Below are 27,756 nucleotides of genomic sequence, written 5' to 3'. Positions count from 1 at the left end.
CAGCGTCAAACTGGCCAAAGCCAAGGCTCCCCACGTGCAGGTCAGCCTGCCGAAGGCCGAGGTCTCGCTGCCCAAAGCCCAGGCCGAAATCCCGGAGGGCGAGCTCGCCCTGCAGGGCCCCGACGCCGAAGGCGGCCTGGACGCCGCTCCCGGGAAGGTCGAGGGCGGCGGCATGAAACTGCACATGCCAAAAGTCAAGGTGCCCAGCGTGGTCTTCTCCAAGCCAACCGTCAAGGCTCCCAAACTCGACGCGGACGTCAGCCTGCCCAAAGTCGACGTCAGCCTCCCGGAGGCAGAGCTCAAGGCCGGCGCGGGCGACGTCAGCCTCTCGGCCCCCGACGTCCAGCTGCCCTCGCTCGAAGGCTCCCTCAGCCTCCAGGGGCCCGAGGTGGACCTGAAAGGGCCCTCCGCCGAAGGCTCGCTGGAGGGAGCCGAGGTGGAAGCCGCCGGCCTGAAAGGGAAGATTAAGATGCCCAAGTTCGACAAGCCCAAATTTGGAGTGTCGCCCCCCAAGGCCCAAGGGCCCGGAGCAGAGGTCAGCCTGCCCACCGCAGAGGTCGACCTCCCCTCCGCCACCGTGACCGCCACAGGGGAAGGCCCCGCGCTGGGCCTCAAAGCCGACGTCCCCGGTGCCAAAACCGAAGGGGCTGGCTGGAAGGTGGAAATGCCCTCCCTCAAAATGCCCAAAGCGGACACCAAGGCTCCCAAGGTGGACATCACCCTGCCCTCCGTCGACATCACCCTGCCAAAGGCCAGCGTCGACCTGCAGGCGCCCGAGGCGGGCCTCGCCCTCGAAGGGGAAGCAAAAGCCCCAGAGAAGGAGGCCTCGAAGGCGAAGGACAGCAAGTTCAAAATGCCCAAGTTCGGCATGCCTTCCTTTGGCTGGTCCAGCAGCAGAGAGGCCAAGGGCGCCGTCGCCGCCGACGTGGACGTGAGCCTCAAGGAGCCCCAGGTGACGGTGCCCTCGGGAACCGCCGAAGCCGAGCTGACCCTGCCCGCGGCCGAGATCCAGGCTCCCGGCGTCGAGCTGACCATCGAGGCCGCCGCCGGCGCCGGAGACGCCGAGAAAGGCAGATTCAAAATGCCCGACGTCAAGATGCCCAGCGTCAAACTGCCCAAAGCCAAGGCTCCCCACGTGCAGGTCAGCCTGCCGAAGGCCGAGGTCTCGCTGCCCAAAGCCCAGGCCGAAATCCCGGAGGGCGAGCTCGCCCTGCAGGGCCCCGACGCCGAAGGCGGCCTGGACGCCGCTCCCGGGAAGGTCGAGGGCGGCGGCATGAAACTGCACATGCCAAAAGTCAAGGTGCCCAGCGTGGTCTTCTCCAAGCCAACCGTCAAGGCTCCCAAACTCGACGCGGACGTCAGCCTGCCCAAAGTCGACGTCAGCCTCCCGGAGGCAGAGCTCAAGGCCGGCGCGGGCGACGTCAGCCTCTCGGCCCCCGACGTCCAGCTGCCCTCGCTTGAAGGCTCCCTCAGCCTCCAGGGGCCCGAGGTGGACCTGAAAGGGCCCTCCGCCGAAGGCTCGCTGGAGGGAGCCGAGGTGGAAGCCGCCGGCCTGAAAGGGAAGATTAAGATGCCCAAGTTCGACAAGCCCAAATTTGGAGTGTCGCCCCCCAAGGCCCAAGGGCCCGGAGCAGAGGTCAGCCTGCCCACCGCAGAGGTCGACCTCCCCTCCGCCACCGTGACCGCCACAGGGGAAGGCCCCGCGCTGGGCCTCAAAGCCGACGTCCCCGGTGCCAAAACCGAAGGGGCTGGCTGGAAGGTGGAAATGCCCTCCCTCAAAATGCCCAAAGCGGACACCAAGGCTCCCAAGGTGGACATCACCCTGCCCTCCGTCGACATCACCCTGCCAAAGGCCAGCGTCGACCTGCAGGCGCCCGAGGCGGGCCTCGCCCTCGAAGGGGAAGCAAAAGCCCCAGAGAAGGAGGCCTCGAAGGCGAAGGACAGCAAGTTCAAAATGCCCAAGTTCGGCATGCCTTCCTTTGGCTGGTCCAGCAGCAGAGAGGCCAAGGGCGCCGTCGCCGCTGACGTGGACGTGAGCCTCAAGGAGCCCCAGGTGACGGTGCCCTCGGGAACCGCCGAAGCCGAGCTGACCCTGCCCGCGGCCGAGATCCAGGCTCCCGGCGTCGAGCTGACCATCGAGGCCGCCGCCGGCGCCGGAGACGCCGAGAAAGGCAGATTCAAAATGCCCGACGTCAAGATGCCCAGCGTCAAACTGCCCAAAGCCAAGGCTCCCCACGTGCAGGTCAGCCTGCCGAAGGCCGAGGTCTCGCTGCCCAAAGCCCAGGCCGAAATCCCGGAGGGCGAGCTCGCCCTGCAGGGCCCCGACGCCGAAGGCGGCCTGGACGCCGCTCCCGGGAAGGTCGAGGGCGGCGGCATGAAACTGCACATGCCAAAAGTCAAGGTGCCCAGCGTGGTCTTCTCCAAGCCAACCGTCAAGGCTCCCAAACTCGACGCGGACGTCAGCCTGCCCAAAGTCGACGTCAGCCTCCCGGAGGCAGAGCTCAAGGCCGGCGCGGGCGACGTCAGCCTCTCGGCCCCCGACGTCCAGCTGCCCTCGCTCGAAGGCTCCCTCAGCCTCCAGGGGCCCGAGGTGGACCTGAAAGGGCCCTCCGCCGAAGGCTCGCTGGAGGGAGCCGAGGTGGAAGCCGCCGGCCTGAAAGGGAAGATTAAGATGCCCAAGTTCGACAAGCCCAAATTTGGAGTGTCGCCCCCCAAGGCCCAAGGGCCCGGAGCAGAGGTCAGCCTGCCCACCGCAGAGGTCGACCTCCCCTCCGCCACCGTGACCGCCACAGGGGAAGGCCCCGCGCTGGGCCTCAAAGCCGACGTCCCCGGTGCCAAAACCGAAGGGGCTGGCTGGAAGGTGGAAATGCCCTCCCTCAAAATGCCCAAAGCGGACACCAAGGCTCCCAAGGTGGACATCACCCTGCCCTCCGTCGACATCACCCTGCCAAAGGCCAGCGTCGACCTGCAGGCGCCCGAGGCGGGCCTCGCCCTCGAAGGGGAAGCAAAAGCCCCAGAGAAGGAGGCCTCGAAGGCGAAGGACAGCAAGTTCAAAATGCCCAAGTTCGGCATGCCTTCCTTTGGCTGGTCCAGCAGCAGAGAGGCCAAGGGCGCCGGCGCCGCCGACGTGGACGTGAGCCTCAAGGAGCCCCAGGTGACGGTGCCCTCGGGAACCGCCGAAGCCGAGCTGACCCTGCCCGCGGCCGAGATCCAGGCTCCCGGCGTCGAGCTGACCATCGAGGCCGCCGCCGGCGCCGGAGACGCCGAGAAAGGCAGATTCAAAATGCCCGACGTCAAGATGCCCAGCGTCAAACTGCCCAAAGCCAAGGCTCCCCACGTGCAGGTCAGCCTGCCGAAGGCCGAGGTCTCGCTGCCCAAAGCCCAGGCCGAAATCCCGGAGGGCGAGCTCGCCCTGCAGGGCCCCGACGCCGAAGGCGGCCTGGACGCCGCTCCCGGGAAGGTCGAGGGCGGCGGCATGAAACTGCACATGCCAAAAGTCAAGGTGCCCAGCGTGGTCTTCTCCAAGCCAACCGTCAAGGCTCCCAAACTCGACGCGGACGTCAGCCTGCCCAAAGTCGACGTCAGCCTCCCGGAGGCAGAGCTCAAGGCCGGCGCGGGCGACGTCAGCCTCTCGGCCCCCGACGTCCAGCTGCCCTCGCTCGAAGGCTCCCTCAGCCTCCAGGGGCCCGAGGTGGACCTGAAAGGGCCCTCCGCCGAAGGCTCGCTGGAGGGAGCCGAGGTGGAAGCCGCCGGCCTGAAAGGGAAGATTAAGATGCCCAAGTTCGACAAGCCCAAATTTGGAGTGTCGCCCCCCAAGGCCCAAGGGCCCGGAGCAGAGGTCAGCCTGCCCACCGCAGAGGTCGACCTCCCCTCCGCCACCGTGACCGCCACAGGGGAAGGCCCCGCGCTGGGCCTCAAAGCCGACGTCCCCGGTGCCAAAACCGAAGGGGCTGGCTGGAAGGTGGAAATGCCCTCCCTCAAAATGCCCAAAGCGGACACCAAGGCTCCCAAGGTGGACATCACCCTGCCCTCCGTCGACATCACCCTGCCAAAGGCCAGCGTCGACCTGCAGGCGCCCGAGGCGGGCCTCGCCCTCGAAGGGGAAGCAAAAGCCCCAGAGAAGGAGGCCTCGAAGGCGAAGGACAGCAAGTTCAAAATGCCCAAGTTCGGCATGCCTTCCTTTGGCTGGTCCAGCAGCAGAGAGGCCAAGGGCGCCGTCGCCGCCGACGTGGACGTGAGCCTCAAGGAGCCCCAGGTGACGGTGCCCTCGGGAACCGCCGAAGCCGAGCTGACCCTGCCCGCGGCCGAGATCCAGGCTCCCGGCGTCGAGCTGACCATCGAGGCCGCCGCCGGCGCCGGAGACGCTGAGAAAGGCAGATTCAAAATGCCCGACGTCAAGATGCCCAGCGTCAAACTGCCCAAAGCCAAGGCTCCCCACGTGCAGGTCAGCCTGCCGAAGGCCGAGGTCTCGCTGCCCAAAGCCCAGGCCGAAATCCCGGAGGGCGAGCTCGCCCTGCAGGGCCCCGACGCCGAAGGCGGCCTGGACGCCGCTCCCGGGAAGGTCGAGGGCGGCGGCATGAAACTGCACATGCCAAAAGTCAAGGTGCCCAGCGTGGTCTTCTCCAAGCCAACCGTCAAGGCTCCCAAACTCGACGCGGACGTCAGCCTGCCCAAAGTCGACGTCAGCCTCCCGGAGGCAGAGCTCAAGGCCGGCGCGGGCGACGTCAGCCTCTCGGCCCCCGACGTCCAGCTGCCCTCGCTTGAAGGCTCCCTCAGCCTCCAGGGGCCCGAGGTGGACCTGAAAGGGCCCTCCGCCGAAGGCTCGCTGGAGGGAGCCGAGGTGGAAGCCGCCGGCCTGAAAGGGAAGATTAAGATGCCCAAGTTCGACAAGCCCAAATTTGGAGTGTCGCCCCCCAAGGCCCAAGGGCCCGGAGCAGAGGTCAGCCTGCCCACCGCAGAGGTCGACCTCCCCTCCGCCACCGTGACCGCCACAGGGGAAGGCCCCGCGCTGGGCCTCAAAGCCGACGTCCCCGGTGCCAAAACCGAAGGGGCTGGCTGGAAGGTGGAAATGCCCTCCCTCAAAATGCCCAAAGCGGACACCAAGGCTCCCAAGGTGGACATCACCCTGCCCTCCGTCGACATCACCCTGCCAAAGGCCAGCGTCGACCTGCAGGCGCCCGAGGCGGGCCTCGCCCTCGAAGGGGAAGCAAAAGCCCCAGAGAAGGAGGCCTCGAAGGCGAAGGACAGCAAGTTCAAAATGCCCAAGTTCGGCATGCCTTCCTTTGGCTGGTCCAGCAGCAGAGAGGCCAAGGGCGCCGTCGCCGCCGACGTGGACGTGAGCCTCAAGGAGCCCCAGGTGACGGTGCCCTCGGGAACCGCCGAAGCCGAGCTGACCCTGCCCGCGGCCGAGATCCAGGCTCCCGGCGTCGAGCTGACCATCGAGGCCGCCGCCGGCGCCGGAGACGCCGAGAAAGGCAGATTCAAAATGCCCGACGTCAAGATGCCCAGCGTCAAACTGCCCAAAGCCAAGGCTCCCCACGTGCAGGTCAGCCTGCCGAAGGCCGAGGTCTCGCTGCCCAAAGCCCAGGCCGAAATCCCGGAGGGCGAGCTCGCCCTGCAGGGCCCCGACGCCGAAGGCGGCCTGGACGCCGCTCCCGGGAAGGTCGAGGGCGGCGGCATGAAACTGCACATGCCAAAAGTCAAGGTGCCCAGCGTGGTCTTCTCCAAGCCAACCGTCAAGGCTCCCAAACTCGACGCGGACGTCAGCCTGCCCAAAGTCGACGTCAGCCTCCCGGAGGCAGAGCTCAAGGCCGGCGCGGGCGACGTCAGCCTCTCGGCCCCCGACGTCCAGCTGCCCTCGCTCGAAGGCTCCCTCAGCCTCCAGGGGCCCGAGGTGGACCTGAAAGGGCCCTCCGCCGAAGGCTCGCTGGAGGGAGCCGAGGTGGAAGCCGCCGGCCTGAAAGGGAAGATTAAGATGCCCAAGTTCGACAAGCCCAAATTTGGAGTGTCGCCCCCCAAGGCCCAAGGGCCCGGAGCAGAGGTCAGCCTGCCCACCGCAGAGGTCGACCTCCCCCCCGCCACCGTGACCGCCACAGGGGAAGGCCCCGCGCTGGGCCTCAAAGCCGACGTCCCCGGTGCCAAAACCGAAGGGGCTGGCTGGAAGGTGGAAATGCCCTCCCTCAAAATGCCCAAAGCGGACACCAAGGCTCCCAAGGTGGACATCACCCTGCCCTCCGTCGACATCACCCTGCCAAAGGCCAGCGTCGACCTGCAGGCGCCCGAGGCGGGCCTCGCCCTCGAAGGGGAAGCAAAAGCCCCAGAGAAGGAGGCCTCGAAGGCGAAGGACAGCAAGTTCAAAATGCCCAAGTTCGGCATGCCTTCCTTTGGCTGGTCCAGCAGCAGAGAGGCCAAGGGCGCCGTCGCCGCCGACGTGGACGTGAGCCTCAAGGAGCCCCAGGTGACGGTGCCCTCGGGAACCGCCGAAGCCGAGCTGACCCTGCCCGCGGCCGAGATCCAGGCTCCCGGCGTCGAGCTGACCATCGAGGCCGCCGCCGGCGCCGGAGACGCCGAGAAAGGCAGATTCAAAATGCCCGACGTCAAGATGCCCAGCGTCAAACTGCCCAAAGCCAAGGCTCCCCACGTGCAGGTCAGCCTGCCGAAGGCCGAGGTCTCGCTGCCCAAAGCCCAGGCCGAAATCCCGGAGGGCGAGCTCGCCCTGCAGGGCCCCGACGCCGAAGGCGGCCTGGACGCCGCTCCCGGGAAGGTCGAGGGCGGCGGCATGAAACTGCACATGCCAAAAGTCAAGGTGCCCAGCGTGGTCTTCTCCAAGCCAACCGTCAAGGCTCCCAAACTCGACGCGGACGTCAGCCTGCCCAAAGTCGACGTCAGCCTCCCGGAGGCAGAGCTCAAGGCCGGCGCGGGCGACGTCAGCCTCTCGGCCCCCGACGTCCAGCTGCCCTCGCTCGAAGGCTCCCTCAGCCTCCAGGGGCCCGAGGTGGACCTGAAAGGGCCCTCCGCCGAAGGCTCGCTGGAGGGAGCCGAGGTGGAAGCCGCCGGCCTGAAAGGGAAGATTAAGATGCCCAAGTTCGACAAGCCCAAATTTGGAGTGTCGCCCCCCAAGGCCCAAGGGCCCGGAGCAGAGGTCAGCCTGCCCACCGCAGAGGTCGACCTCCCCTCCGCCACCGTGACCGCCACAGGGGAAGGCCCCGCGCTGGGCCTCAAAGCCGACGTCCCCGGTGCCAAAACCGAAGGGGCTGGCTGGAAGGTGGAAATGCCCTCCCTCAAAATGCCCAAAGCGGACACCAAGGCTCCCAAGGTGGACATCACCCTGCCCTCCGTCGACATCACCCTGCCAAAGGCCAGCGTCGACCTGCAGGCGCCCGAGGCGGGCCTCGCCCTCGAAGGGGAAGCAAAAGCCCCAGAGAAGGAGGCCTCGAAGGCGAAGGACAGCAAGTTCAAAATGCCCAAGTTCGGCATGCCTTCCTTTGGCTGGTCCAGCAGCAGAGAGGCCAAGGGCGCCGGCGCCGCCGACGTGGACGTGAGCCTCAAGGAGCCCCAGGTGACGGTGCCCTCGGGAACCGCCGAAGCCGAGCTGACCCTGCCCGCGGCCGAGATCCAGGCTCCCGGCGTCGAGCTGACCATCGAGGCCGCCGCCGGCGCCGGAGACGCCGAGAAAGGCAGATTCAAAATGCCCGACGTCAAGATGCCCAGCGTCAAACTGCCCAAAGCCAAGGCTCCCCACGTGCAGGTCAGCCTGCCGAAGGCCGAGGTCTCGCTGCCCAAAGCCCAGGCCGAAATCCCGGAGGGCGAGCTCGCCCTGCAGGGCCCTGACGCCGAAGGCGGCCTGGACGCCGCTCCCGGGAAGGTCGAGGGCGGCGGCATGAAACTGCACATGCCAAAAGTCAAGGTGCCCAGCGTGGTCTTCTCCAAGCCAACCGTCAAGGCTCCCAAACTCGACGCGGACGTCAGCCTGCCCAAAGTCGACGTCAGCCTCCCGGAGGCAGAGCTCAAGGCCGGCGCGGGCGACGTCAGCCTCTCGGCCCCCGACGTCCAGCTGCCCTCGCTCGAAGGCTCCCTCAGCCTCCAGGGGCCCGAGGTGGACCTGAAAGGGCCCTCCGCCGAAGGCTCGCTGGAGGGAGCCGAGGTGGAAGCCGCCGGCCTGAAAGGGAAGATTAAGATGCCCAAGTTCGACAAGCCCAAATTTGGAGTGTCGCCCCCCAAGGCCCAAGGGCCCGGAGCAGAGGTCAGCCTGCCCACCGCAGAGGTCGACCTCCCCTCCGCCACCGTGACCGCCACAGGGGAAGGCCCCGCGCTGGGCCTCAAAGCCGACGTCCCCGGTGCCAAAACCGAAGGGGCTGGCTGGAAGGTGGAAATGCCCTCCCTCAAAATGCCCAAAGCGGACACCAAGGCTCCCAAGGTGGACATCACCCTGCCCTCCGTCGACATCACCCTGCCAAAGGCCAGCGTCGACCTGCAGGCGCCCGAGGCGGGCCTCGCCCTCGAAGGGGAAGCAAAAGCCCCAGAGAAGGAGGCCTCGAAGGCGAAGGACAGCAAGTTCAAAATGCCCAAGTTCGGCATGCCTTCCTTTGGCTGGTCCAGCAGCAGAGAGGCCAAGGGCGCCGGCGCCGCCGACGTGGACGTGAGCCTCAAGGAGCCCCAGGTGACGGTGCCCTCGGGAACCGCCGAAGCCGAGCTGACCCTGCCCGCGGCCGAGATCCAGGCTCCCGGCGTCGAGCTGACCATCGAGGCCGCCGCCGGCGCCGGAGACGCCGAGAAAGGCAGATTCAAAATGCCCGACGTCAAGATGCCCAGCGTCAAACTGGCCAAAGCCAAGGCTCCCCACGTGCAGGTCAGCCTGCCGAAGGCCGAGGTCTCGCTGCCCAAAGCCCAGGCCGAAATCCCGGAGGGCGAGCTCGCCCTGCAGGGCCCCGACGCCGAAGGCGGCCTGGACGCCGCTCCCGGGAAGGTCGAGGGCGGCGGCATGAAACTGCACATGCCAAAAGTCAAGGTGCCCAGCGTGGTCTTCTCCAAGCCAACCGTCAAGGCTCCCAAACTCGACGCGGACGTCAGCCTGCCCAAAGTCGACGTCAGCCTCCCGGAGGCAGAGCTCAAGGCCGGCGCGGGCGACGTCAGCCTCTCGGCCCCCGACGTCCAGCTGCCCTCGCTCGAAGGCTCCCTCAGCCTCCAGGGGCCCGAGGTGGACCTGAAAGGGCCCTCCGCCGAAGGCTCGCTGGAGGGAGCCGAGGTGGAAGCCGCCGGCCTGAAAGGGAAGATTAAGATGCCCAAGTTCGACAAGCCCAAATTTGGAGTGTCGCCCCCCAAGGCCCAAGGGCCCGGAGCAGAGGTCAGCCTGCCCACCGCAGAGGTCGACCTCCCCCCCGCCACCGTGACCGCCACAGGGGAAGGCCCCGCGCTGGGCCTCAAAGCCGACGTCCCCGGTGCCAAAACCGAAGGGGCTGGCTGGAAGGTGGAAATGCCCTCCCTCAAAATGCCCAAAGCGGACACCAAGGCTCCCAAGGTGGACATCACCCTGCCCTCCGTCGACATCACCCTGCCAAAGGCCAGCGTCGACCTGCAGGCGCCCGAGGCGGGCCTCGCCCTCGAAGGGGAAGCAAAAGCCCCAGAGAAGGAGGCCTCGAAGGCGAAGGACAGCAAGTTCAAAATGCCCAAGTTCGGCATGCCTTCCTTTGGCTGGTCCAGCAGCAGAGAGGCCAAGGGCGCCGGCGCCGCCGACGTGGACGTGAGCCTCAAGGAGCCCCAGGTGACGGTGCCCTCGGGAACCGCCGAAGCCGAGCTGACCCTGCCCGCGGCCGAGATCCAGGCTCCCGGCGTCGAGCTGACCATCGAGGCCGCCGCCGGCGCCGGAGACGCCGAGAAAGGCAGATTCAAAATGCCCGACGTCAAGATGCCCAGCGTCAAACTGCCCAAAGCCAAGGCTCCCCACGTGCAGGTCAGCCTGCCGAAGGCCGAGGTCTCGCTGCCCAAAGCCCAGGCCGAAATCCCGGAGGGCGAGCTCGCCCTGCAGGGCCCCGACGCCGAAGGCGGCCTGGACGCCGCTCCCGGGAAGGTCGAGGGCGGCGGCATGAAACTGCACATGCCAAAAGTCAAGGTGCCCAGCGTGGTCTTCTCCAAGCCAACCGTCAAGGCTCCCAAACTCGACGCGGACGTCAGCCTGCCCAAAGTCGACGTCAGCCTCCCGGAGGCAGAGCTCAAGGCCGGCGCGGGCGACGTCAGCCTCTCGGCCCCCGACGTCCAGCTGCCCTCGCTCGAAGGCTCCCTCAGCCTCCAGGGGCCCGAGGTGGACCTGAAAGGGCCCTCCGCCGAAGGCTCGCTGGAGGGAGCCGAGGTGGAAGCCGCCGGCCTGAAAGGGAAGATTAAGATGCCCAAGTTCGACAAGCCCAAATTTGGAGTGTCGCCCCCCAAGGCCCAAGGGCCCGGAGCAGAGGTCAGCCTGCCCACCGCAGAGGTCGACCTCCCCTCCGCCACCGTGACCGCCACAGGGGAAGGCCCCGCGCTGGGCCTCAAAGCCGACGTCCCCGGTGCCAAAACCGAAGGGGCTGGCTGGAAGGTGGAAATGCCCTCCCTCAAAATGCCCAAAGCGGACACCAAGGCTCCCAAGGTGGACATCACCCTGCCCTCCGTCGACATCACCCTGCCAAAGGCCAGCGTCGACCTGCAGGCGCCCGAGGCGGGCCTCGCCCTCGAAGGGGAAGCAAAAGCCCCAGAGAAGGAGGCCTCGAAGGCGAAGGACAGCAAGTTCAAAATGCCCAAGTTCGGCATGCCTTCCTTTGGCTGGTCCAGCAGCAGAGAGGCCAAGGGCGCCGTCGCCGCCGACGTGGACGTGAGCCTCAAGGAGCCCCAGGTGACGGTGCCCTCGGGAACCGCCGAAGCCGAGCTGACCCTGCCCGCGGCCGAGATCCAGGCTCCCGGCGTCGAGCTGACCATCGAGGCCGCCGCCGGCGCCGGAGACGCCGAGAAAGGCAGATTCAAAATGCCCGACGTCAAGATGCCCAGCGTCAAACTGCCCAAAGCCAAGGCTCCCCACGTGCAGGTCAGCCTGCCGAAGGCCGAGGTCTCGCTGCCCAAAGCCCAGGCCGAAATCCCGGAGGGCGAGCTCGCCCTGCAGGGCCCCGACGCCGAAGGCGGCCTGGACGCCGCTCCCGGGAAGGTCGAGGGCGGCGGCATGAAACTGCACATGCCAAAAGTCAAGGTGCCCAGCGTGGTCTTCTCCAAGCCAACCGTCAAGGCTCCCAAACTCGACGCGGACGTCAGCCTGCCCAAAGTCGACGTCAGCCTCCCGGAGGCAGAGCTCAAGGCCGGCGCGGGCGACGTCAGCCTCTCGGCCCCCGACGTCCAGCTGCCCTCGCTCGAAGGCTCCCTCAGCCTCCAGGGGCCCGAGGTGGACCTGAAAGGGCCCTCCGCCGAAGGCTCGCTGGAGGGAGCCGAGGTGGAAGCCGCCGGCCTGAAAGGGAAGATTAAGATGCCCAAGTTCGACAAGCCCAAATTTGGAGTGTCGCCCCCCAAGGCCCAAGGGCCCGGAGCAGAGGTCAGCCTGCCCACCGCAGAGGTCGACCTCCCCCCCGCCACCGTGACCGCCACAGGGGAAGGCCCCGCGCTGGGCCTCAAAGCCGACGTCCCCGGTGCCAAAACCGAAGGGGCTGGCTGGAAGGTGGAAATGCCCTCCCTCAAAATGCCCAAAGCGGACACCAAGGCTCCCAAGGTGGACATCACCCTGCCCTCCGTCGACATCACCCTGCCAAAGGCCAGCGTCGACCTGCAGGCGCCCGAGGCGGGCCTCGCCCTCGAAGGGGAAGCAAAAGCCCCAGAGAAGGAGGCCTCGAAGGCGAAGGACAGCAAGTTCAAAATGCCCAAGTTCGGCATGCCTTCCTTTGGCTGGTCCAGCAGCAGAGAGGCCAAGGGCGCCGTCGCCGCCGACGTGGACGTGAGCCTCAAGGAGCCCCAGGTGACGGTGCCCTCGGGAACCGCCGAAGCCGAGCTGACCCTGCCCGCGGCCGAGATCCAGGCTCCCGGCGTCGAGCTGACCATCGAGGCCGCCGCCGGCGCCGGAGACGCCGAGAAAGGCAGATTCAAAATGCCCGACGTCAAGATGCCCAGCGTCAAACTGGCCAAAGCCAAGGCTCCCCACGTGCAGGTCAGCCTGCCGAAGGCCGAGGTCTCGCTGCCCAAAGCCCAGGCCGAAATCCCGGAGGGCGAGCTCGCCCTGCAGGGCCCCGACGCCGAAGGCGGCCTGGACGCCGCTCCCGGGAAGGTCGAGGGCGGCGGCATGAAACTGCACATGCCAAAAGTCAAGGTGCCCAGCGTGGTCTTCTCCAAGCCAACCGTCAAGGCTCCCAAACTCGACGCGGACGTCAGCCTGCCCAAAGTCGACGTCAGCCTCCCGGAGGCAGAGCTCAAGGCCGGCGCGGGCGACGTCAGCCTCTCGGCCCCCGACGTCCAGCTGCCCTCGCTCGAAGGCTCCCTCAGCCTCCAGGGGCCCGAGGTGGACCTGAAAGGGCCCTCCGCCGAAGGCTCGCTGGAGGGAGCCGAGGTGGAAGCCGCCGGCCTGAAAGGGAAGATTAAGATGCCCAAGTTCGACAAGCCCAAATTTGGAGTGTCGCCCCCCAAGGCCCAAGGGCCCGGAGCAGAGGTCAGCCTGCCCACCGCAGAGGTCGACCTCCCCTCCGCCACCGTGACCGCCACAGGGGAAGGCCCCGCGCTGGGCCTCAAAGCCGACGTCCCCGGTGCCAAAACCGAAGGGGCTGGCTGGAAGGTGGAAATGCCCTCCCTCAAAATGCCCAAAGCGGACACCAAGGCTCCCAAGGTGGACATCACCCTGCCCTCCGTCGACATCACCCTGCCAAAGGCCAGCGTCGACCTGCAGGCGCCCGAGGCGGGCCTCGCCCTCGAAGGGGAAGCAAAAGCCCCAGAGAAGGAGGCCTCGAAGGCGAAGGACAGCAAGTTCAAAATGCCCAAGTTCGGCATGCCTTCCTTTGGCTGGTCCAGCAGCAGAGAGGCCAAGGGCGCCGTCGCCGCCGACGTGGACGTGAGCCTCAAGGAGCCCCAGGTGACGGTGCCCTCGGGAACCGCCGAAGCCGAGCTGACCCTGCCCGCGGCCGAGATCCAGGCTCCCGGCGTCGAGCTGACCATCGAGGCCGCCGCCGGCGCCGGAGACGCCGAGAAAGGCAGATTCAAAATGCCCGACGTCAAGATGCCCAGCGTCAAACTGCCCAAAGCCAAGGCTCCCCACGTGCAGGTCAGCCTGCCGAAGGCCGAGGTCTCGCTGCCCAAAGCCCAGGCCGAAATCCCGGAGGGCGAGCTCGCCCTGCAGGGCCCCGACGCCGAAGGCGGCCTGGACGCCGCTCCCGGGAAGGTCGAGGGCGGCGGCATGAAACTGCACATGCCAAAAGTCAAGGTGCCCAGCGTGGTCTTCTCCAAGCCAACCGTCAAGGCTCCCAAACTCGACGCGGACGTCAGCCTGCCCAAAGTCGACGTCAGCCTCCCGGAGGCAGAGCTCAAGGCCGGCGCGGGCGACGTCAGCCTCTCGGCCCCCGATGTCCAGCTGCCCTCGCTCGAAGGCTCCCTCAGCCTCCAGGGGCCCGAGGTGGACCTGAAAGGGCCCTCCGCCGAAGGCTCGCTGGAGGGAGCCGAGGTGGAAGCCGCCGGCCTGAAAGGGAAGATTAAGATGCCCAAGTTCGACAAGCCCAAATTTGGAGTGTCGCCCCCCAAGGCCCAAGGGCCCGGAGCAGAGGTCAGCCTGCCCACCGCAGAGGTCGACCTCCCCTCCGCCACCGTGACCGCCACAGGGGAAGGCCCCGCGCTGGGCCTCAAAGCCGACGTCCCCGGTGCCAAAACCGAAGGGGCTGGCTGGAAGGTGGAAATGCCCTCCCTCAAAATGCCCAAAGCGGACACCAAGGCTCCCAAGGTGGACATCACCCTGCCCTCCGTCGACATCACCCTGCCAAAGGCCAGCGTCGACCTGCAGGCGCCCGAGGCGGGCCTCGCCCTCGAAGGGGAAGCAAAAGCCCCAGAGAAGGAGGCCTCGAAGGCGAAGGACAGCAAGTTCAAAATGCCCAAGTTCGGCATGCCTTCCTTTGGCTGGTCCAGCAGCAGAGAGGCCAAGGGCGCCGTCGCCGCCGACGTGGACGTGAGCCTCAAGGAGCCCCAGGTGACGGTGCCCTCGGGAACCGCCGAAGCCGAGCTGACCCTGCCCGCGGCCGAGATCCAGGCTCCCGGCGTCGAGCTGACCATCGAGGCCGCCGCCGGCGCCGGAGACGCCGAGAAAGGCAGATTCAAAATGCCCGACGTCAAGATGCCCAGCGTCAAACTGGCCAAAGCCAAGGCTCCCCACGTGCAGGTCAGCCTGCCGAAGGCCGAGGTCTCGCTGCCCAAAGCCCAGGCCGAAATCCCGGAGGGCGAGCTCGCCCTGCAGGGCCCCGACGCCGAAGGCGGCCTGGACGCCGCTCCCGGGAAGGTCGAGGGCGGCAGCATGAAACTGCACATGCCAAAAGTCAAGGTGCCCAGCGTGGTCTTCTCCAAGCCAACCGTCAAGGCTCCCAAACTCGACGCGGACGTCAGCCTGCCCAAAGTCGACGTCAGCCTCCCGGAGGCAGAGCTCAAGGCCGGCGCGGGCGACGTCAGCCTCTCGGCCCCCGACGTCCAGCTGCCCTCGCTCGAAGGCTCCCTCAGCCTCCAGGGGCCCGAGGTGGACCTGAAAGGGCCCTCCGCCGAAGGCTCGCTGGAGGGAGCCGAGGTGGAAGCCGCCGGCCTGAAAGGGAAGATTAAGATGCCCAAGTTCGACAAGCCCAAATTTGGAGTGTCGCCCCCCAAGGCCCAAGGGCCCGGAGCAGAGGTCAGCCTGCCCACCGCAGAGGTCGACCTCCCCTCCGCCACCGTGACCGCCACAGGGGAAGGCCCCGCGCTGGGCCTCAAAGCCGACGTCCCCGGTGCCAAAACCGAAGGGGCTGGCTGGAAGGTGGAAATGCCCTCCCTCAAAATGCCCAAAGCGGACACCAAGGCTCCCAAGGTGGACATCACCCTGCCCTCCGTCGACATCACCCTGCCAAAGGCCAGCGTCGACCTGCAGGCGCCCGAGGCGGGCCTCGCCCTCGAAGGGGAAGCAAAAGCCCCAGAGAAGGAGGCCTCGAAGGCGAAGGACAGCAAGTTCAAAATGCCCAAGTTCGGCATGCCTTCCTTTGGCTGGTCCAGCAGCAGAGAGGCCAAGGGCGCCGTCGCCGCCGACGTGGACGTGAGCCTCAAGGAGCCCCAGGTGACGGTGCCCTCGGGAACCGCCGAAGCCGAGCTGACCCTGCCCGCGGCCGAGATCCAGGCTCCCGGCGTCGAGCTGACCATCGAGGCCGCCGCCGGCGCCGGAGACGCCGAGAAAGGCAGATTCAAAATGCCCGACGTCAAGATGCCCAGCGTCAAACTGCCCAAAGCCAAGGCTCCCCACGTGCAGGTCAGCCTGCCGAAGGCCGAGGTCTCGCTGCCCAAAGCCCAGGCCGAAATCCCGGAGGGCGAGCTCGCCCTGCAGGGCCCCGACGCCGAAGGCGGCCTGGACGCCGCTCCCGGGAAGGTCGAGGGCGGCGGCATGAAACTGCACATGCCAAAAGTCAAGGTGCCCAGCGTGGTCTTCTCCAAGCCAACCGTCAAGGCTCCCAAACTCGACGCGGACGTCAGCCTGCCCAAAGTCGACGTCAGCCTCCCGGAGGCAGAGCTCAAGGCCGGCGCGGGCGACGTCAGCCTCTCGGCCCCCGACGTCCAGCTGCCCTCGCTCGAAGGCTCCCTCAGCCTCCAGGGGCCCGAGGTGGACCTGAAAGGGCCCTCCGCCGAAGGCTCGCTGGAGGGAGCCGAGGTGGAAGCCGCCGGCCTGAAAGGGAAGATTAAGATGCCCAAGTTCGACAAGCCCAAATTTGGAGTGTCGCCCCCCAAGGCCCAAGGGCCCGGAGCAGAGGTCAGCCTGCCCACCGCAGAGGTCGACCTCCCCTCCGCCACCGTGACCGCCACAGGGGAAGGCCCCGCGCTGGGCCTCAAAGCCGACGTCCCCGGTGCCAAAACCGAAGGGGCTGGCTGGAAGGTGGAAATGCCCTCCCTCAAAATGCCCAAAGCGGACACCAAGGCTCCCAAGGTGGACATCACCCTGCCCTCCGTCGACATCACCCTGCCAAAGGCCAGCGTCGACCTGCAGGCGCCCGAGGCGGGCCTCGCCCTCGAAGGGGAAGCAAAAGCCCCAGAGAAGGAGGCCTCGAAGGCGAAGGACAGCAAGTTCAAAATGCCCAAGTTCGGCATGCCTTCCTTTGGCTGGTCCAGCAGCAGAGAGGCCAAGGGCGCCGTCGCCGCCGACGTGGACGTGAGCCTCAAGGAGCCCCAGGTGACGGTGCCCTCGGGAACCGCCGAAGCCGAGCTGACCCTGCCCGCGGCCGAGATCCAGGCTCCTGTCAGTGGTGATGTCATAGTTTCCTCCTCTGGAAAAGATGGTGAGATGGGTAAAGCTAAAAGTTCTCTTTTTAAAATGCCAAAATTTTCTCTCTCCAAAAGTTCTAAAGCACAGGTGCAGAGCACGTCCAATATTGATTTTGCTCAGGCGGAATCTTATGTATTAGCCAAGGAGACCCCTGATATTCTTTCCAGCAGTGTTGGACCAAAACCTCCCCCTGATGATAAGGGAGAAACTGCCTCTAAATATACTAAATTTAGAATTCCTAGTTTGGGTTTCTCTAAAGTTGACATTGGTTCTTCTAAAATTGAACAGGATTCTGCATTACCAACAGGGGATGTAACTCTGACTAAATATGAAATGAATGTACCAGAATCTGAATCCAAAATATCATCTCTTGCTGATATGAATCTTTCTGCCACAGATTTTGAAATCTTAACTGAGGAGGGTTCTTTGGAGCAAAGTATTCTGAAGTCAGGAGGTAAAACACCAGTTGCTGAAATATCTGTGGGTGACACAGAATATACAGTTAAAATACCCAGATTCCGAAAACCAAGATTTGGAATTTCTTGGTCTAAGGGAAAACCATCAGAAACTGACATTCATTCTAAAGTTCAACCTGAAATTTCCAAGGAGAAGATAACATCTGATATAGCTGATATTGGTAGTGAAAGTCTAACTCAAGTTCCTGAAGCTGAATTAGGTGTAAAAATGCAAAAGCCTTCACCTGAAGTTGTTCTGGATACAGCAAAGTTGGATGTCAGTCTTCCATCAATGGAAGTTACCATGCCAAAGGTAGAAATGGAAATTGGGCATTCAAATTTAGAATGCAAGGCAGAACAGGAAGTAATTTCGGTAGAGAAGGATATTGAGGAGAAAGAAAGCAAATTTAAAATGTCAAAATTCAAACTGCCTTCATTCAGTTGGTCCCCAAAGAAAGAAGCAGTTGTTCCCTCTGAAGTTGAGGGACATCTGGAGGAACCCACCCCACCTGCTTTGTCTGGAGATACAGAATCTGAATTAACCCTAACTATCTCTGAGAATCAATATCCTAGTGTGGAATTGGATACATCAACAGAAAAAGATGGTGAAAAGGGCAAAATGAAAAAGTCCCAGTTTATCATGCCAAAGATCTCACTCCCTAAAGTGAAGGGTCAGAAAGTCCATGTCTCTCAGCCCAAACTAGAAACTGATGTTTGTGGTCCCAAAGAAGGAGGTGTTTCAGTGCAGAGGTCTGAGAAAGGAAGCAGTGGAGATGGGGCAGGAATGGGTATAAAGATGCCAAAAGTTAGAATCTCTACCCTGGAATTTTCCAAATCAGAAGTCAAAGCTCCCAAAGTAGACATGGATGTTAGCATGTCTACAGGTAAGGTCATACTTCCTGCATGTGAAGTCAGTCTTCAACAGGTTGACCTGACATTGAAATCAGCTGCTGCTGATGCCAGCCTCTCCAGCTCAGATATTAAGATGACAACAACTGAAGGCTCCCTTGAGTTGAAGAGTCCTGAGACAGCGGTTGAAAGAACATCAAGTGAAATTGCTATGGGTACTGTAGAAATAAAACATGAAGGTCCTGAAGGAAAAACTAAAATGTCTAAATTCCAAATGCCAAAGTCTGGAATTACACATTTGAAAGGAAAAGTGCCAGAAAAGGAGGTCATACAATCCAAATCAGAGATCAGTGTTCCCCAGTTAAAAGCGATGATAGAAATTGCTGACATCGGTGTTGAAGCACCAAATTTGGAGGTGGAATCTGCTGCAGAAATAGAAAATTCCATCCCTAAAGCCCAAATGCCTGAAGCTGACAATAGGGCATCAAAGATTGATGTCCGCCTCCCATCAGGTGACATTTCTATCCCAAAGACAGACAGTGATATTCAGGATTCAGATACAGCACCAAAAGTTAAAGGGGAAATAAAGCATGGAGATATAGATGGAGAAGAGAAAGAAGGACATTTCAAAATGCCCAAATTCAAACTTCCATCCTTTAGTAGGTCACCAAAAAAGGAAGCATGTGTTAAACCAGATTCTGGAGCACATCTGGAAGATGATAAACTTACTGTAGTGTCAGGCAGAATAGACACAGAAGTGACAGGAACTGCAACTGATGATCAAGGTCCTAGCACAGCCCTTGATCTGGAAATTTCTGCAGGAAAAGGTGAACAAAAAAGTCCAATTAAAAAGCTGCAATTTGGCATGCCTAAAATTTCACTCTCCAAAATCAAGATTCCCAAATCTCAGGTGAAATTGCCAAAAGTTGAAGCTGATGCTACTATTCCTAAAATAGAAGAAGATGGTGATGATTCAATACAGATACTTGATATAGAAAGATGTCATTCCAAAAGCACAGAAGAGGGGGCACAAATAAGTATAAAAATGGCTGAGGTTAAGATCCCTGCTTTGGAGTTTTCCAGAACAGAAATTGGAGCCTCCCAAACTGACATGGGTGTCAGCTTAGCAAAGGCTGATGCTGCTCTGCCTGCCTCAGAGGGCAGTCTTCAAGAGGTTGTCCTAAAATCAAGTTCTGCTGATGAAGATACCAGTCAAAAAACAGGGATTAAGTTTCCCAAAGGAGAAGCCTCAACTGAACTGAAGAGCCCTGAAACAGGAAGTGAAGGATCATCAGTTGTGGATGGAAGAAAGGTGAAATTGGAAGGTCTTGAAGGGAAGATTAAAATGCCCAACTTCCAGAAGGCAAAATTTGGAATCTCCCTAACAAAAGTGAAAGGGCCAGAGCCTGAGATCAGCTCTCCAAAAACAGAAGCTGAGCTACCTCAGCTACAAATGACAACAGAAATTGCTGACATTGCTGTGGGAGTTCCAGCATCAGAATTTAAATCTGATACTTCAGATCCAGGAGTGGAGGTTTATGCTGGGAAGATCATAACACCTCAGGTTCTGACAGCTGGCACTGAAGGTCCCAAGGTAGACATTAGTCTCCGATCAGTGACTACATCAATGACAGAGGGAGCTATTGAGAGCCCTGAGGAGAAGGATATAAAATTAAAAGAACATGAAATAAAAGCTCAAGAAATTCAGACTGAAGAACATCAGGGATGGTTTAAAATGCCAAAATTCAGAATACCTGCATTTGGCCGGACATCCTTAAAGGAAAAAAAAGGTGATGCTGATGTTGAAAGAAGTCTGGAAAAGCCTCAGATAGGCATTCCCTTTGCTGAAATACAAACTGAAATAAATATTCCCGAAAATATCTTATCATTGCCACATGCAGCCACTGAAATTACTATTGAAGAAGAGGACATTCTAAAATTAGGAGATTCTGTGAAGAGTTCTGATGTTAGCCTGCCAAAGATGGAAGGAGATATTTCATTATCTGCAGAAAGTACAGATAGTAAAGTGGATATTCCAAAAACTGAAACTTATGCAGATGTAGTTAAGCGCAGTGCTGAAGGACAAAAAATGCATACTTTGGAATTCAGAGTATCTTCAGCAGAATTGTCTAAAACAGAAATAAGTGCTTCAAAAATTGACAAAGGCAGCCCAAATAAGTTTCCTACATGGGATCTGACTCTTCAAGAGCACAAAGTCAAATCACAGGATATAGAAATCCCCAAAGTAGAAAGTTCCATCGAGTTAGAGACTTCAAGAGTAGAATTTAAACCTTCATCAGCTGAAATGACTCTAGATGCAACACGGGAAAAAATGGATGTTAGTCTTCCAAAGGCAGAGCTGGCCATCCAAGGTCAAGATGCAGCAATTAAGACAGGAAAGCTAAAGGATGAGATGAAAATTATAGGAAAAGATGGTCAAGGAAGCCAACTGAAAAGGCCTGTGTGTGAATGGTCTACAACAAAGGGGTCAGAAGATGATGTTTATGTTGCAGCTAAGCTGGAAGATCTGAAGATAGAAGTTCCAGGAGTGGAAATGGATGTTAAAATTGGCAGAGTAGATCCTGAAATAGAATTTCAAGTGGAAAGTGTTGAAAAGGACATGTCTGCAGGAACGGAAGTGCAAGTAGAAGACAGAGAAGAAACAAGTAAAATTAAAACATACAAGTTTAAGATTCCAAAGTTTGGAGTGTTGCGTTCAAAAGTGAAGGGTTCTGAAGATGATATCAATTTGCCTAAGTCAGAAGCTGTTTCAGTGCCTAAAAGTGAAATAGGCACAGCAGAAATCCAGTTTCAAAAATCAGAAGGATCCTTTGGCCTAAAAAGTGATCTTACAGAACCATCTGCCAGAATGACAATGGACACTGTGGGCACACCAGAAGACGACCTGGAGGTAAATATAAAAATTCCAAAATTAAAAATACCAAGATTCACTTTCAGAGCTTTCCCAACTGAAGCTGATGTTTCAGTGTTAAAATTGACAACAGATTCTAAAGGAACTAGTACTGACATTGAAGTAGTGCAACTGGAAGCAAGCTCTGCAACCCCTGCAACACCAGAGGCTCTAGAGGATGGTATTCAAAAGGCAAAAAGCAAAATTCTAATGCTGTCTGAACCTGACATTAAAACAGCACAAATGACTACTACCATAGACTCCTCTGTTAATACAGGGCAAGATATTCATTGGTCGTATGTAGAGGGTGAAGAAATACATGAGAAAGTGGAGCCTGAACATGTTGCTATTGAAAGGTGTGAGATTTACACTACTCAGATACTGAAAGAATCAGAGATTCTCTCATCAGAAGTTAAAACTGCTACTTTGGGATTCTCATTGCTCAAGGTGAAGCTGCCTGAATCACATAGTAACTTAGATGTGCTAGTTCAGCAATCTTCTACAGAATATAAAACTGATGTATCAGTGAGCAAACCTAAATATTCTGATGAAAACTCTGAAGCATTAGCACAGACAACTGGCAATGAAGAGCTTAAATTATCTGAAAAAACACACATTGAGACTGAAGAATCTAGTGGAGCAGTATCTAGTGGTGTCAGTTTGCCAAAGTTAGAAACATTTGCTGTTGAAGTAAAGCCTTCCAGTAAACCCGAAGACAGTCATCCTGATAAGTCACCGGAGGGAATAATGGTAGCTCCTCTCTCTAAAGATGACGATGTAGCTGAAGCACTAGAAGATGAAGAAAAAGGCATAACTGATCAAAAAGAAAAGACTGATAGTAAAAGATCTCCTGTAAGATTCAAATTTTGGCTTCCCAATATTGGCTTTTCGTCTTCTGGTGATGAAACAAGCTCAGATTTAAAAACAGAAGTAAAAAAATCAGTTCCAGAAGACATGAAACCCACTGACACATTAGACAATGATTCTTCTAAGCAAACTGAAAAACCTGGATGGTTTAGATTTCCCAAGCTTGGTTTCACATCTCCTTCCAAAAAGGCAAAGATTGTTGACAAAGAAGAGGAGACAGGACATAAAGACAGAACAAGCTCAGATGAAGACAGTCCATCAGATAAACCTGATATATTTTTTGATGCACAAGAAAGCTTGTCACCTAAAGAAACAATAACAGAGAGTGAAAAAAATGAAACTGATGGGACTTCATCTAATGTTCCGGTTTCTCGAAATATCGTTACATCTTCAGCAAGAACTGAACTAATCTTGTTGGAGGAAGAAAAAGGTAGTCAGTCAAATATTCCTGGAGATGCAACCAAATGAGAATTGTCTTTTCCCAACCCCCAATGAAACTAATCTGAACATACAGAGAAAAAAAATCTGTTTTCTGAATTTTCCAGTAACTGAAAATGAAACAAAACTTAAAACTGACATTTATGAAGACAGTTTGTTGAACATAATTTACTATATATAAATTTTCAAGTACATGAATGTGCTGTACTGCACACTAATAAAATCATTTGTTTCTTCAAATCTACCCCAAAAGAAACAAACAACTTCTACAGATACAGGGGAGTTCATAGTTTTAGCAAAGTCTGAAAAGATACATGAACTGTGAAAGTAAACCACTGAAAGGCTCAAAGACAGGAAAAAGACTTATTAAATAGGCTTCTCAAAAATACACTGATTATGTTTAGATTATAGATTATTTGCAGAAAGGAGTATAAACTAATACTATGAGAACTATACTTACCCATTTAGATTTTATATTGAAACCTGCCTGACCTATTTTGCTTTTTTATTAAAATATTTTCTTTATTTCAGCTAGAGTATATGTATATTCCATATTTTAAAATGAAAAATAAAAACAAAATACTAGTGTAGATAGAATAACACTTTACCCCTTCCCCTCTTTTCTTTTTTTGATTATTGTGGTGGTTCATACTTTGCCTTAAAAGATTTAAAAAAATAAATAAATAAATTCGAGACCAAAAAACATATAATTGATTCAAAGTTTCAAAATACCAGAATAAAACATGGTGACAAATAAAAATGAGAAAAATGTGGGTAAATAAAGTTTTTATGTATATATTTACTGACTAGTTAAATGCATAAAATACACAGAATGATCTGTCACACTTTGGTGGAATTGCTTCAAAGATTTTCTGGGAAAGTAGATGTATATAATTATTTACCTCTTTGTTTATATTAATGCTTCTCTCAAGTGCACAGCCAAAACCAGAGTGCATATGTGACAGCATTCACAGGTATCATTAAAACACTGACTGTATTCTTAATTCACAATAAACTCACCATATGAATAATAACATGAGTAGCATGAGTTACTGACTGATCTGTTAGCATTTTCTGATTCTGAAAACTGCAACTGCTACTGCAAAGATGGCTTAAATTTGCAAAAGGTTTGAGTATACCTCACTAACTGCTGAAGTGGCCACTGCATGCCAGCACAGTTTCTAAATGTGGAGGTAATGTTTTCAAACTAATCTGAGACTTTTCAGCCATTATAATCCTTAGTTTTATATATTTGCATGTGCAGTCATGCTTCTTTATTGTACTTTTCTCATCCCATATTTTCTTTTCCCATATTCTGTTTAGTACAGGGAAAGCAAATACAGCAAAACATTTAAAATTTGGCTTGTAAAGGGAGTGTACTTGGTTGTCAAACCATCTCTAACTTGACGTGTTCTTCATTCCCATGTCTTTGAGGCAGGCTCAAATACTCTAAGGAGAATTGCTGGCACCTTGTGTTTCTGATATTCTCTCTGAAGAGCTTGTTCACATAAGTATTAGGCATGTACCATTTCTTTGGATCATGCAACACTTCTCTGAAGCTTCCCTAAGTTTATATGTCATTGTTCAATAGACCCAAAATTACCACATCAGCCAGCAACAACTTACCCCAGAACTGAGGAAAAGAATTATGACCAAACCAGAAAAATTGAGGCCAGGAAAATGTAATGAGTATAATAAAGGACCAGGGAAATGTAATGAGTGTAATAAAGGACACCCCATTCTAACAGCAGTTCACATTAGCCCTCAAGGTGGCCTTCACATAAAATGGTTCTCAGGTAAGTGTGCATTTACTTAGGCCCACAAATAGGAATCCACCTATACAGCAACATATGTAGGTGCCTGTTGGGAGTGGCAAAAGAATGAAGGCAATTAAAATTGATCTCTGAGATGGTAATGGCCTCAGAGCAATAATCACTATGATGTTTTAAAAGATGAATGAAATAGATGAGGAAAGAACAGTAGAAAAAAGAAGCAGCAATAAAACTGTCCTCTGTCAGTTCTGGGAGAGGTGAAGATTTGGAAAAAAGCAACCAGATTGACAAGGTAGTACACAGGTGTCTGACTACAGGAATAGCTAAGAACAGAGCTCAAAGGGGTGCAAGGCTCACAGAGACGAACCCACAGAACATACAGACATTTTGTCAACACAGTCCTGTGGTTCAATCCCACCTGCATTCTCAGTCTGAGACTCTCAGGTTACTTTCATATTTACTGTAGGTTTGTTTCATTGATTACTGCTGCTTATTTTTGAACATCTGAAAACTTGGGCTGTTCAGCTAAACACTCATGTGCAGTCTCCAGTCAAACAAACCCACAACTCTGATTTGACATGCTAAGAAAGGTATAAACACATTAAAAAAGAAAGCTGCTTCACCCCCTCCAATAATGTCATGAATTGTTCAGACATGAATGCATCTTTATTGTTTGGCTATTTTGTTACTATTTTTGAACTAGAATCTCTGATATCCCAAAAGCAAGACATTAATCCTGAATGAGGTAATACAGAGGTCTGGGAATCAGTGCCCCAGGCAGAAGAGCAGAGTCTGTGGAGATATTTATGGCATTGAAAAAATTAAATGTGCATAGAGGCAGCATAAATGGCAGGTGAGAAGTTCTCTCAGTAGCTGGGTGAAAGCAAACAAGGTATGAATTATCTAGAATAACTGGGAGAGGAAAACCTTGGATAACGGGGGGGGGGGGGGGGGGGTGTGAATCTCAAACAGATGATATTATAGCTTTTGGATTGAGCTGGTGCCCAATGCATGAAGCCAGGTGACTTTGCTGTGTTGTCAGAATCATGAGCCTGCAGAGCCAGCTAGGTTCTGTCTTGCTGCAGTCTGTCTTGCTGTCAATAGTGCTGACCAGGCATGGCATCAAACCAAGCCCTTCTAGAAATGAGGCTGCTGGAAGAGCAGTGCGGAAGTTCTGCATGAAGCCCGCTCAGGTACTGCAGGGCCAGTTAGTGCTCCATTGTAACATGGGTACTGTGCTTCCAGACCCAAGCTGATCCTAGGAGAGTAGCCCCAAGCCCAAGAAGACCAATACTGAGAAACATCTGAGCTGCCTATAACCAGGGTTTAGCTGACTTCCAAAGGATAATAGATGTTGATGAATAATACTGGAGGCCCCAGCTGAGGCTGAGGACAGCCCTTACCCTGAAGAAATTAAGATCTAAATGAAAGGTACAAGCAACTGGGGGGGGGGGGGGGGGATTATTATTAAGCCTGTTTCACAACTGGAAAATGAAAATACTGAGAGCTTCACGGCCTGGTTATCATTTACACCACATTCTACCTTTGCAAAGGAGAACAAGTGAGAACAAAATGAGAATCAAGTTACCAAGGGGCCTCAAAAGCCTTACAAGAAACTAGGCAATTAAATTCAGGATCCCCTGAGAACCAGTTTGTTGTCTTAATTGTAACCCCCTCCTTCATCTCTGGAGGAAAAACAACACAGGTGATGCTGTTAAAGAGAACAAAGTACCACTCTTGTGAGCAGCAATTTTTCCTTTATAAGCTGAATCTCAACCCACAGGAATCTTAAATTACCAAAAACAAGCCTCCCAGTTCGCCCAGTAACTGTGCCCCATTGAACAGCTTAGTGCTTGCAGATTTGAGCTCACAACAGCCAAAGAAAGTTTTCTTCTCCTTATTCTTGCAAAATTTACCCCCCCAAAACCACAAGGAAAATGTAGCTTCGAGTGCCATCTAGAGGAGCAAACAGAGGCAAAGTACTTTTGTGGATTATAGACAAAACTTTTCAAAAAGATTTTCAAACTAACCCTACTATTCAGATGTGCTCGTTGCGGGGCACTCGGAAAAATCTGTCCAGAGGTGGTTCCTGCATACAAGTATTAATATAGCACAGCATTACTTGTATTTTCTGGTACAGGATAATAAACCTGTGAAACAGAGCTAGTGAAAACCAGCAAGGTGTGGTTTCTAGTTTGCAAGAAATTATAATTAGTGAATGGGAAATCTCAAAATATTAAATAGAATCTAAAAAGGGCAATGGGGGAGGAGAGGGCTAAAAGCAACTGCTTCTCATCAGTATGTTCACAAATATGTGAATACTCACAAATTTCAGTGTTACTTGTAGATATAAATAAAAGCCTTAAGAATCTGCCTTAACAACAACACACATTGGTTTGTAATAATGAATACATCAATCCAAGGAATCTTGGAAAGGCCTGGAAGAGCTGGCTAATGAGCTGCTGGGAAACCAAAAAAATGTTACAATGGAAAATTGCTTGAGATCATCTCCGGCACACATGGTGGGGGGGGGGTCTTATTTTTATGGGGGTTTGTAGGCATTCACAACACTATAAATCAGTCCACAGAAAGCACCATGGCAATTCCCCTTGTTATTCTCAGCACAGGACAGGGATTCAACAGCACCAGAACACAAATTGCATCCTCCGGAGGGTGGGGAGGAGGCACCCCGATGGGAAGCTTGTACTCCCTCTACCCAGTCCCTACTGTGCTTGTGGCACGTGAGATGGCCTCAGACCTCTGGGCTGTCAGCATGGTGGCTAACACATGGTGTTAAAGATCAGCAGCATGTTTTACCGGTGCGTTTCAGGCTGACTGCGAAATATAACTGAACGGGGCACTGACCTGATTGGTGGCGTGAGACCCTGAGCTGCCAGGTGCCTTTCAGGGCTGGCGAGGTCTGGGGTGGTTGCAGACCTGCAGAGATGGGGGTGTTGGAGCAGGACGCTCGCCCGCCTCGTCTCTGAAGCCGTGCAGAGGAGCCGCGCGCCAGGCTTTCGCCGTAGGGTCTCCTGCAGGCCCTCTCCCCGGCTGCACATCAATGCCAAAGCGAAGAGCTCACGCTCCGACTCCACACGCTCTTCTTGGAGTCATCTAACATCGCGCCGTCTCCTGAGCCTCTCAGATCTCCCTTAACCTCCCTTCGCCTCCGCCAAGGCAGGCCTGCCACGCCACGAGCACGCCGCTGGCTTAGAGCGCGCTCGCGTTTTCAGACACCACCATCTCGTGGCGGCCCAGACCCACAGCAGCGTCTGCCCGCCGAGCTGGGAGGGGAGACGCGGCGGCCCCAAGCCTGCCCTCGCCGCGCAGCCTCTCCGCCAGGACAGGACGGAGGGCAGTGGGGACGAACGCCCCCGCCGCGCTGTGCCGCCTGGCCGGTGTCTGGGGGGTCCCTGCGGCAGGTACCTGCGACACCCCCTGTGATCTATGCCACGTCGGGTGGCACAGACGTGCGTAACCAGAACACCCCGGGAGCTGCTTCAGGCAAGCTTTGTGCTGGCCCAGCGGCACCCTTTCCACGCGGTGAAGACCCAGACCACGTCCCCCGTCACTGGCAGTGTGTCGCAGACCCGCGGCTCCCCAACCCGCGCTGCCGGAGGGCTCCGAGGAAGGGCCGCGAGGGGGCCGCACCGCACCTGCCGCTGCGGCCGGTCGGGAGCCAGACCCGCTGGTGGCAGGTCTGGTGGCACCCAAGGGCGGGTGGCATCACCACCCTGAGGAGGGAAGCGTCCCTTTCTGGAGGACGGCCGGAGCCAACAGGGGAGGGAGGTGCTCCCCTCAGCGGGACCGCGGGGGAAGGCCCCGCGCAGCCCTCCAGCAATGGCCGTTGGGGCGCCGCGCGGGCCAGCTGCTGCCCACGGGACAAGGAGCCCGACCCACCGCCCCAGGAGGGAGCGGGGCAGCCCCAGGCCTGGGCATCGGGCACCTCTGCGGGGATCCCTGCGCTCCCCTGTTTCTAAGCAACATATCGATCTGCCCCATCTA

General features: G+C 57.2%; 1 protein-coding gene across 1 annotated transcript in view; it reads left to right on the top strand.

Annotated features, from left to right (window-relative positions):
* The window catches only part of AHNAK2 (AHNAK nucleoprotein 2), a 43,100-nt gene extending 20,087 nt beyond the window's left edge, over positions 1 to 23,013 (top strand). The window contains exon 9 of the mRNA XM_067295689.1: positions 26 to 23,013. Coding sequence (XP_067151790.1) covers positions 26 to 22,009 — 21,984 coding nt within the window. The 3' untranslated portion in view covers positions 22,010 to 23,013. The remainder of the gene's footprint in view (positions 1 to 25) is intronic.
* Positions 23,014 to 27,756: the final 4,743 nt, after the last annotated feature.

Source organism: Apteryx mantelli, chromosome 4 (genome assembly GCF_036417845.1).
Source record: "Apteryx mantelli isolate bAptMan1 chromosome 4, bAptMan1.hap1, whole genome shotgun sequence".
Taxonomy (NCBI): Eukaryota; Metazoa; Chordata; class Aves; order Apterygiformes; family Apterygidae; genus Apteryx; species Apteryx mantelli.
Note: the sequence above shows the minus strand (reverse complement) of the source record. Positions and strands in the feature narration are given on the sequence as shown.